This window comes from Panthera uncia, chromosome C2 (assembly GCF_023721935.1).
Source record: "Panthera uncia isolate 11264 chromosome C2, Puncia_PCG_1.0, whole genome shotgun sequence".
Taxonomy (NCBI): domain Eukaryota; kingdom Metazoa; phylum Chordata; class Mammalia; order Carnivora; family Felidae; genus Panthera; species Panthera uncia.
The window spans coordinates 93,423,225-93,435,294 of NC_064810.1; the positions used below are offsets into that span (position 1 = coordinate 93,423,225).

The 12,070-nt window shown below is 37.9% G+C and overlaps 1 protein-coding gene across 2 annotated transcripts in view; it reads right to left on the minus strand.

Annotated features, from left to right (window-relative positions):
• Positions 1-12,070, minus strand: part of SKIL (SKI like proto-oncogene) — a 29,667-nt gene that overhangs the window by 4,515 nt on the left and 13,082 nt on the right. For both annotated transcript variants that reach the window (XM_049629613.1, XM_049629614.1), the window contains exons 3-6: positions 6,321-6,418; positions 4,587-4,819; positions 1,107-1,348; positions 607-831 (exon numbers count right to left, since the gene is read on the minus strand). In XM_049629613.1, the coding sequence (XP_049485570.1) occupies positions 607-831; positions 1,107-1,348; positions 4,587-4,819; positions 6,321-6,418 (798 nt within the window). The remainder of the gene's footprint in view (positions 1-606; positions 832-1,106; positions 1,349-4,586; positions 4,820-6,320; positions 6,419-12,070) is intronic.

Genomic DNA, 12,070 nt, shown 5'->3' on the forward strand with positions numbered 1-12,070 from the left:
CATTTAGTCCTCAGATCATGGCAAAGACCTGCTTTCAAATTACTTTTTACAAAATGAACTACTTCATGCATATTACAATCTCTTGATTAATACTATTCGTCGGACTCTGACATAGCATTGAATTGAAAGAAAAACAAAGGGAAGAGAACTAACATAACACCTAGAGCACTTTCATTATGCCCTACACTTTGATATACCTCTCACACAGCCTGCTCATGGTAAGGGTTATTTGATCACCTTCCCCGGTGAGCTACTATTCATTTTTGCTCGAGAGCTTCTGAACATAGTGGGCAACAGTTCATGTCTGTTAATTTGTTGATGTGAAAGCCCATATTCTATATTAAGATAATGTAACATTTGCTATTCAAAAGCTAATGAGTAGCATTTTGGGCAACTACAAAAACCAAATGAAAGTTTAATAAAGCAATCAAAATAGAAAAATCATCTTGGATGATACAGCTTAAACTTGTGTTTAACAGAATTATCTATTTTTAAATCTTGCCCAATGAAATGAGCTTGATAAAAAGTAACTTCTTTAATAAAGAAGGTAACAACCTCAATTTCCACACTGAAAGGGCAACATTATACAAACTGAGTAATTCTTACCTGTGCTGCATATTCAGCCTCTTTGTCTTTTTCTAAATTTGAATCACAGGTACATTTTTGCTTCATTACCTGCTCTAATTTTTTCTCTAAGTCTTTCTGTTCAATATAAAATTCTTCCATTCTCTGAGCATGTTCATTCTGTAAAGATTCAAGCTCTTTCTGTAAATTCTGCTGCTCTTCAGTGAGTTCCTTCATAGCTTTTGAACTACTCAACATTTCAACTTCCTGTAACATGAAGAATTACAATACAATTTTTATTTTATTTCCATCATGTTAAAAATTTCAATGCAGGAAAAAAAATAGGTCAGAAAACATCTAATATTCAGCTGTCGTATCAGTTTTATATAGAAGTAATTATCTTGAAAACATCTTTAAAAATTTAAAAGAAAATTGCTTATGAGTAATAAAACTCTAAACAATCTTAAACACATTTACAATCCCTTGTTTCTTAAAGATATGCAAAAGCCTGTTTTCACAATAGACTATCATTTAGATTTTACCATCTGAAGTTGTTGCTTCTTCTGCAAAATTGAGTTCAGTTTTTCCTGTTGTTTTACGTAAGTTCTCATTACTTCTTCCATGATTTTTCCCTTATCATCCTCACAAATGATATCTTTGACAAGAAGTGGCGATGAAGCAACAATATCACGGTCAATTCCTGTCTTGCTTGTGTCTCTGATGAAATTGCAAGTGGTAGACTCGGGTTTCTTTTTACTTGTCGAATTATTTGAGACTGATGGATCTTTGAGAGGCAAAAATGAGGTAACAAAAAATGAGCATCACTGTTAAAAAGTCACTAGAACAATCCACAAATGAAAAAATTTCATTTGCAAATAAAATAAAAATAATAAAATAATAAACTTAAGAAAAGTAGTGCAAGACTTCTACAATGAAAACTACACAAAGTATCATTGAAAGAAATTAAAGACCTAAATAAATGAAAAGACACCCCATGTTCATGGATTGGAAGACTTAATACAGTTAAGATGGGGCCATGAACTAAATGTCAGTGACCACAAAATTCAGTATGTTGAAATACTAATGCCCAATGATGGTAATAGGAGGCAGGGGCTTTAGGAGATAATTAGGTCATAAGACCTATGATGGAATCTATGCCTTTATAAAAGAGACTCCAGAGACCTCTCCTGCCTTTTCCATCATGTGAGGACTTCCATCATGTATCTGAGCAGAACACAGACATTTATGAACCAGGAAGCAGGGCCCTGCCAGACACCAAATCTGCTGATGCCCTGATCTTGGACTTCCCAGCCTCCAGAAGTATGAAAAATAAATGTTTGTGGTATAAGCCACCCAGTCTATGGTATTTTTGTTACAGCAGCCTGAACAGACTAAGATAGATGGTTAATACTCCCCAAGGGGATCTACTTTTTCAATGCAATTCCTATCAAAATCTCACCTGGCTTGTGGCAAAAATTGACAAGCTGATTCAGAAACTCATATGAAAATGCAAGGAATCCAAAATAATCAAAACAATCTTGAAAAACAACAAATGTGTAGGACTCACAATGCCCAATTTCAAAGCTTATTACAAAGCTACAGAAAGCAAGACTCTGTACTGGCATAAACACTGAATACAGAAATAAACCCATACTTTCATGGGCCACTGGTATTTGACAAGGGCACCAAAACAGTTCAGTCAGGAGGGAACAGTCTTTTCAACAAATAGTGTTGGAACAACTGCATTCATATACAAAGAGTGAGGTTGAACCTCACACTGTATGTAAAAATTAACTCAAAATGGAACAAAATCCTAAATGTAAGAGCTAAAACTTTTATATGCACATCTTTGTGATCTTGAATTTGGCAATGGTTTCTGAGAATAACATCTACATAAGCAATCAAAGACAAAATAAATTGGACTTCATCAGAATTTAAAACTTTTGTGCTTCAAAAACACCAACAATAAAATGAAAGACAACTGATAGAATGGCAAATCATGTATCTGATATGGGTCTACTATCCAGAATATATAAAGAACACTTACAAGTCAATAGTTAAGAGACAAATAATCCAAAGTAAAAATAGGCAAAGGATCTGAAAAGATTCAATAAAACATGGAAAGGTACTCAATATCATTAGTCATTGGAGAACTGCAAATCAAAACCATGATATACCACTTTACAACAACTAGGATGGCTATAATCAAAAGACAACAATAAGTGTTGACAAAGATGTGCAGAAACTGGAACCCTCATAAGCTGCTGGTGAGAAGGAAAATGGTATAGCTGCTTTGAAAAACAGTTTGGCAGTCCCTCAAGATGTTAAATATGATCCAGTAATTTCACTCCTAAATATATACCCAAGAGAAATGAAAAAACATGTCTACATTAAAATGTGTGCATAAGCGTTGACAGCAGCATTATTCATTATAGCCAAAAAGTGAACACAATTTGGGGTGCCTGGCAGGCTCACTCAGTAGAGCATGAGACTCTTAATCTCAGGGTCATGAGTTCAAGCCCCATGTTGGGCATGGAGCCTACTTAAAAAAAAAAAAAAAAAAAAAAAAAAAAGTGGACACAATTCAGTGTCCATCAACTGATGAGTGGACAAGCCAAATGTGGTATTTATCTATACAACAGAGTATTATTAAACCATAAAAAGAAAACAAGTACTAAAATATCCTACAACGACTGAGAAAATATTATGCAAAGTGAGAAGTCAGACGATAAAAGGTCACATATTATATGATCTCTTTTATATGGTATGTCCAGAATAGGCAAATCTATAAAAACAGAAAATAAATAGAGGCTGGAGAAAGAGGAAAATGAGGAGTAACTTCTAATGGATTACACGGTTTCTTTTGGGGATGAGAAAAATGTCCTGAAATTAAATAGGTGTATTGATGAACAACTTTATGAATTTACTGAAAGTCACAAAACTGTACACTTTAAAAAGGTATATTTTATGGTACATGAACTATATCCCAACAATTTTTTACAAGTCACTAGAATTAATTTGGGAGATATACTGCAAATAAGACTTACTAGTATGTTACCGGTTATTATTTACCATATTTATATCCAAAGAAAGTTGAATTTTAAAAATCTCAAAATTAGGGGCGCCTGGGTGGCGTAGTCGGTTAAGCGTCCGACTTCAGCTCAGGTCACGATCTCGCGGTCCGTGAGTTCGAGCCCCGCGTCAGGCTCTGGGCTGATGGCTCGGAGCCTGGAGCCTGCTTCTGATTCTGTGTCTCCCACTCTCTGCCCCTCCCCCGTTCATGCTCTGTCTCTCTCTGTCCCAAAAATAAATAAAAAATGTTGAAAAAAAAAAAAAAATCTCAAAATTAAAGTATAGAAACCCCCTTGACCCCAAGAATCTTCAACTACTCCAGGAAAGCTGCAACAACTATCACACTTTGCCTAAGCTGTAAACAAAGCTCTGCTGCTATAAAGAGGATAAAAGAAGCAGCATTTGTACAGATATGTCTTGTTTGGTCCACGGCACTTTAAAAGCCACTGTAATAGGCAGCTCTTTTATTTTTTTAAGATGTCCAGCCAGCATTCTGCTTTTATGCCATCTGCTTGGCTCTCACTCACAGCTGTGAGTTTTCACTCCTTGCTTATCCCATGACTAAGTTTCCCTGAGTCCTACACCTCACTACTCTTACGTACTAAGTCCTAGCATTAGTAAATGTTTTCTCCACTCACAGCAAATTAAAAAGGACCTTCTGAAAAAAACTGACAGAAAAGAAAAAAAAAAAAAAGGCAGGAAAGGGAAAAAAAAAGTCATACAAAAATCACCCACAGTATGAAACCATGTAGTCCACATATCTGTATCTTTAGCCGCAATAGCTATCACCGTGCTAAAAAAAAACTCAGAGTTTTGAAAGGTACATTTTTTTTCAAGATAAAAGCTTCAATTATCTGGAACATTCTCTTACCTAGAAATCTTCTTTGAAAATGCTGAAAAAACAGATTAATTAGATATCTGATTTCAAAAAATAATTTCTGAGTACTTACCTACACGGCTACATAATTCTTTACTTGTTTTCAAATCCATTTTCTCCTGTTCCTCCAGTGAGACATCTGGATACGATACCACTTTTTGATGTTTCCCACTACTATGAGGCTTCTCTGATGGTCTTGGTACGGTCCTACTTGTCTCTGTCTTTGTGACCTCTTTAGACTGGGATACAGCAGAAGTAAGCGACACATTTGGTGCAACCACTTTATCACACATGTATAAGTAGTAGCTACAGACAGAGAAAGGCAAAATAAGACACATATTACACTTGGGTAAAAAAACAAAATACATTAAATCTATTTCTATCATTAAAAAATTTTACATTAAAACAGACAACATAACAACTCAGAAAATAAGGGTCACAGAAAAGAATTCCTTAAAAATTCAGTACTTTAGGCAGTAAGTGCAAAATTATGAGTAATTTTCGTTATTTTGCAAAAAGTAATCTCTAAGCACAGAGAGATACCCACAGGGAAAGAAAATTAGTCTCATCTCCTTCCCTCAAAACCACCTGAGAATTAAAGGCATCAAGCACTTTTAGAGCTATTTAATAGCCCTAAATAGGTAAGGCTTATGCTAGAAAGAAAACAGACCATATACTACTTGGAGAACCATTTTCTTGCCTGCCACCCATCCAAAGCCAAGGAATCCTTGCTCTGTTATAGAGAGGCTGATTCAGTTCCACAGTTCCACACTATAAGGCTAGAGCCAGATTCACCGCAGGCCCAATCAGGAGCTCCCAGGGCCCATCTTCTATAGCAGTCTGAACACCGCTACTGGGCAACAAGTCCTACTTGTTTCAAACCCCACAGAGCGATCTTCCTAAAATACTTCAGTACTTCCTAATTTGATAAAAATTCAATAGTAAGTTGCACAAAACTAAGATTGAAGGCATGACTACCAATTTTGCTCAAAGCTCACATAGAATTTTCTGCAGATTACCTGAGAGACCCATGGAACAAACTGGAGCTAGATATTGAAGTACCATACTATTAACTATAATCTGCATAACCTTTAGCCAAAAGATGCAACCATTTAACTAACATAATACTTCATTCCCTAAATGCTAATGATCTCTTCTTACATCTGATTTTCTTTACGCAGTAATCTATATTGTTCCTCTTTACCAATCACATGAATTCTGCAGATGAAAACTCAGTATTCTGCTAAGAAAACGGACAGATTTAATAATATCCAAAGAGTTACTTCAACACAATAGGAATGGTAGGAACTGTGCAAATGTAAGACAGATTCTTCATCACCGTGTTTGGGGGGGGGGGGGGGGGGGGAATATATATTTACAGCAATAAAAATCTAGAAATCGACAAAGAAAAAGTTTATAATCTAAGGTGGATTTTTATTGAAAATGTGAACACTGGATTTTGAGGGATATGGTTACTATGAAAACTTCTAAATTTCAAAAAATTTCCTTGTAAAATATCAAAGTTGCATACCAAACTCTTGAAGAGTTGGTTTACCTCTTAAAAGGAAGGAAATTAAAGGAAAATTTTCAATGTTTACTTCAGGGTGAAAAGGAAATGATGATTTCCTAGAAAGAACATACACACCAAGAAAAGGTTATCTCAAATATTCAACACAGTTTACAATTCATTTATTAACAAGCCTAAAACTAAATAATGAATTGGCAGAGTCTAGAACAGTACCTGACATATAGATGTTGAATGAATGAATGAACAAACGAACAAACAAATGAGCCAATACCCACTCACCTGGGGTGTAAAAATGAATGTGTCTGCGAAACATGGTCACCTTCCTGCTTTATAACAGGGTACCATGACTGTAATTCCATTCCTGATGATGTATCTATCTGTAGAAAAATGTAGAAGGGAAAAAGTTCATTGAAGGAAGATGTGATGGTTAATTTTATGTGTCAACCAGATAGGGCCATAGGATGTCTCCGGAGAACCCTAGTAAGAGTTACATTATTTAAGAGTCATCTTCTTACAAGGCAGTCTGTCCTTAAAGTACCAAATCTAGTCACTCAAAACAACATCAACCATCCTTTCAAAAAATAGTTTCAGGGGCACCTGGGTGGCTCAGTCAGTTGAGCGTCCGACTTCAGCTCAGGTCATGATCTCACAGCTCATGAGTTCGAGCCCCGTGTCGGGCTCTGTGCTGACAGCTCAGAGCCTGGAGCCTGCTTCAGAGTCTGTGTCTCCCTCTCTCTCTGCCCTCCTCAACTCATGCTCTGTCTCTGTCTCTTAAAAATGAATAAATGTTAAAAAAAAAAAAATTTTTTTTAAAAAGAAATAGTTTCAGTATGCATGTTCAACATGGATTATCAGAAATGATTTCATAAAATTTCATACTTATGGAATCTATTTTTTAAATGCTTTTTAATTTTTAGTGTTTATTTTATTTTTTGAGAGAGATGGAGCGTGAGCAGGGGAGAGGCAAAGAGAGAGGGAGGCACAGAATCTGAAGCAGGTTCCAGGCTCTGAGCTGTCAGCACAGAGCCTGATATGGAGCTTGAACCCATGGACCATGAGATGATGACCTGAGCTGAAGTCAGATGCTTATCTGACTGAGCCACCCAGGCGCCCCTATTTTTTTTAATGTTTATTTGAGAGAGAGCAAGAGAGAGCGTGCAAGCAAGGGAGGGGCAGAGGGAGAGGAAAGAGAATCCCAAGCAGATTCCCTCACAGCTGTGAGATCATGACCTGAGCTGAAATCAAGAGTCAGATGCTTAACCCACTGAGCCAGCCAGGCACTGCTGGAATCTATTTTTTAAATCCATTTTAAATAGCACCTTACAAATGTACAGCATTGGTAAGTTCCGATCCTTCTTGCTGCTACAATCAGCTAGAATATACCCTTTCCCTACAGTATTTGTTAATGGATTAGATGGCATTCTATAGCAACAAATATTTGCCAGGGGAGTGAGGTCACTAAGATGGCAACATAGGTTGTTCCTGACTTTGCCCCACCACCCCCGCCACACGCAAGAAAAACTAACATCTATTCAAGGGCAAGTCACCAGTGAGAGAATGCTGTAACACAGGGGATGGGGGTGGTGAAGCTGAAGCGCCCCATCGCACCTCAGAAACCAAGACAGACTACACTAGAAGGATGAATGTTAGCTGAACCTACTGTGGTAATTCACTTCACAACACATGCAAATCAAACTATCATGCTGTATGCCTTACACTTAGTGATGATACCGATTATTTCTGAATAAAACTGGAGGGGAAGAAAAGTGAATTGATAGAGGGATGAATAGGTAGATATCTAATAAAAGAAGTATAGTGAAATGTTAAAAAAAAAAAAAAAAATTAAAAAGATAAGGGAACCCAAGCAGAGCCTCACAGAGTAACCTGAGTGGAGGAGTAGAATGTCCAGAAAGACCAAGGCAAATAGAGACTGCAGCACAGAGAAAGGTGCCCAGAGAGAACTCCACAGATCTGTGGAGGGTTTACCTCAAGAATTCAGCATAGTACCTGAGCAGCCCATGCTTGTGAGGAAATTTCTCAAAGCCGGGTCATGCAGCTAATATGGTGACTGATGTGAGGGGGGTAGGAGTCCAAAGAGCAGCCAATTTATCCTATTATGGCACAACTCAAATGGGCATTATTCACTCCACAGCTCCCTACCAACTTGGATGAAACAGTGATGGGATTGCATTGCACATTTTTACCTTCCCTCTACCCAGTCTTGCCCCTACTTCCTTCCTTTCACAGGCAACTGATCTCTAATAAACATCACAAAAAAACAAACACACAAGCACCACAAAAGTTTGCCAAGCTAAACTACTTTGCCTAACACTTATCAGTAAACCATACTTCCTCATAAACTGTACCTGTGAATAAAGGCAAAGAAGAAGGTAAACCCTTTTGGCTACTTAATGAGCATCTACCTGATAAGAACTTTATACATCCTACTTAATTCTAACAATAACTTACATTAAGTAGGTATCATGATCTCCATTTTACACATTAGAAAAGTGAGGTTCAGAAACTGAGAAAGATGGGGCACCTGGGTGGCTCAATTGGTTAACCATCCGACTTCGGCTCAAGTCATGATCTCATAGTTCGTGGGTTCGAGCCCCGCGTCAGGCTCTGTGCTGACAGCTCAGAGCCTGGAGCCTGCTTTGGATTCTGTGTCTCCCTCTCTCTCTGCCCCTCCCCTGCTCATGATTTGTCTCTGTCTCTCAAAAATAAATAAACATTAAAAAAAAATTTTTTAAAGAAAGAAAAGAAAAGAAACAGAAAAGAATAACCTGTGGCTACTAACTTCTCCCTTATTTGGTTTGTTTCACATGGCCTCCTCACTACCACTCCCACTCCCACCACCACCACCACCATTCAAATTACAGTAATGACCCTGCTCTTGTGGGAAAAGAGTATCTTATTAAAGGGGGAACAAGACTCACTTGTAGAGGAGTGAGCTAAAAGGTGGCAGTATTTGGGTGAGCAACAAAAACAAGAGGCTAACAGACAAACCCAGTGGAGTAAGAGAGAATGGAATTAAGAATGAGGTGAAGGAGGAGAAGGATGTGACAAAAAGGAGAGCTTCATATTCTTCTGACACTGCCTCTGAGAGTCTCCATTCACTTCTGCAACTGGGTAAAGTGTGTGGGAAATGATGCCATCATCCAATAATTCATAAACACAGCACTCAGAGGACAGCCACCAAATACCAAGAAACCAAGAAAACTATTTTGCCTCATGTCCCAATATTCCAGTTCAGAACCAAGAAACTACACAAAATGGAAGGGAAACAGATCTCTAGATGCTAAGCAGTTGTGATTCAAGCAAAATTAATTCATAAACTGTCCATGGTTTGACTGGGGAGATCTCACTCATGGGGGAAGAAACTCAGAAGAAACCTGACAACCCACTACCCATTTTGTTAATGGGCCAAAAAGGAAAAGGAAAACAGCTTTTGGAGCAAACATTACACAACTTGATCAAACAGGAGGTGATTTAAGGCCAATTAAAAGCCAAAATTAAAAATATGGACAGGGCACCTGGGTGTCCCAGTCAGTTAAGTGTCTGACTTTGGCTCAGGTCATGATCTTGAAGTTCATGGGTTCGAGCCTCGCGTCAGGCTTTGAGCTGTCAGCACAGAGCCTGGATCCTGCTTCAGATTCTGTGTCTCCCTCTCTCTCTGCCCCTCCCCCACTCACACGCACGCACACACGCGCGCTCTCTCTCTCTCAAAAATAAACATTAAGAACAATTTTTTTAATCCACAAAAATAAAAATATGGTAACTTCTATTTGTAGGAGGCCAACATTTTGGTTAAGAATGAACAAGGAAGGCACCTGAGGGGCTCAGTCAGTTGAGCATCTGACACCTGACTTCAGCTCAAGCATGATCTCACGATTCATGAGATGAAGACCCACTCAGGTCATGATCTCACGGTTAGTGAGTTCAAGCCCCGCTGGCAGCACAGAGCCTGCGTGGGATTCTCTAGCCTTCTGCTCTCTCTGCTCCTCCCCTGCTTGCAGACGCTCAAGCGCATGCTTTCTCTCAAAATAAATAAATAAACTTAAAAAAAAAAAAAAAAAGAATGAACAAGTAATTTGAAAAACTAACAAGACCACAAGACTAGGGGAAATAAAGAGATTTTCAAAGGATTTAAGAATTGAGTATTCAGTGAGGGGACCCTAGGCTCTCTACAAGAGTACAAACAAAACAACAACAACCTCACAATCCTGATCAATTCTAAAGTTCAGAATCTGAGGCAAAAATCATATGTTTATTTATAAAATAAGCCAATCTCTTGTTTACATAGTTTCTCAGATAACTTAGTTCTACAAGTAAATTAGAAAGGATATTGCTGGTAACAACGATACTAAATAATAGATGCCAGGTGACAATCGACAGCCTAAGAAGAATTACAAAATGCAAACACAAACACTAATTCAAAAAGCAAGACAATCTAAGGGCTTTATCACAGACCAGGGCAAATAATTTAATAAAGCTCACTTGTCCCCTACCTTCACAACAGAGCACAGAAACTGATATTTAAAAAGTCTTGAGTTAACATGACATAAACTATATTCTATAACTTATACCAGATATAAACACTACACTGTATACATACATACCTACCACTTAGAAAGACTGAAAACTATTTAAGACATTTTAGAATTCAGGAAAAAGGTTAAAGTTTTTAAGAACACAGTGCTGAAAAGAGTAGCTTCATCATCCAGAAAACTCATTTAGGCAGAACATTTTTCACCAAAACACTGTATGACAAGGTGTTAATAAGCATGGATAAGCTCACTGTAACAAATCAATGAAATGTAAGATCAGCTAGGGTGCTTGGGTGGCTCACCCGGTTAAGCATCCGACTTGATTTCAGCTCAGGTATGATCTCAGGGTCATGAGATCGAGCCTGGTGTCGGGCTCTGTGCTGAGTGTGGATCGAGTCTGCTTGGGATTCATTCTCTCTCTCTCTCTCTCTCTCTCTCTCTCTCTCTCTCTCCTTCTCTGCCCCACACCTACTCATGCACAAGTACTCTCCCTCTCTGTCAACATAAATAAACATTAAAAAAAATAGAAGATCAGCTTCAATTAAATCGGAATTTCTTTTCTAGAAGTCACTTGTTAAACTCATTATTTAGAAAATAAAGAAAGCTCCACTTTAAATCAGTTATATATCCCAAATAATTCTGGATGTACTGCCCAAGATATCAATCGCTTCTCAGTTTTTTTTAATTAAAATTACCAAAATTGAGACATTTTCTAAAGTTTTTTCTTGAAAAATTTTTTTAATGTTTATTTTTGAGAGAGAGAGAGAGAGAGAGAGAGAGAGAGCGTGAGTGGGGGTAGGGCTGACAGAGAGGGAGACACAGAATCTGAAGCAGGCTCCAGGCTCCAAGTTGTCAGCACAGAGCCAACGCAGGGCTCGAACTCACAGACCGTGAGATCATGACCTGAGCCAAAGTCAGGAGCTTAACCGACTGAGCCATCCAGGCGCCCCAAAAGTTTTTTCTATTATAGATATCTGGAATCTCAAACCTCCTGAATAGCAAGTTCTGAACTCCTTGACTTGAAATCTGACTCAATTTTGATCAATTTCAAAGCTTGATTTGTTTAAATTTTACTATTTTATTCATGATCCAAAGCCAATACATATTTCTATTTTCTATTATCTCTAAACCTCAGATGCCTCCATAAAGAATTGCTAGCATTTTAAATATCCATCCCTCTCTAATTTCTGCCCTTTATTTTATTTTCTAATCTCACACAATCCAACTAACAGAATCACAGTCTAGGGATTTTAAAGAAACCCTCTTTAAAGATCACCTAGTGCAGTCCCCTAGCCAACGTCTGAATTCCCTATTCAAAATCACTGACAAGTGGCTATCCAGCCTCTGCTTGTACAGCAGCTTTAGGTCAAGGGCCATCTTCTTTACTTTTGTGTATTTTCAGTACCTAGCACCATGCCTGGCATGTAGAAGGAACTAATAAATATTTGTTGAATGAATCCTGAATGACAGCTTAGCTCA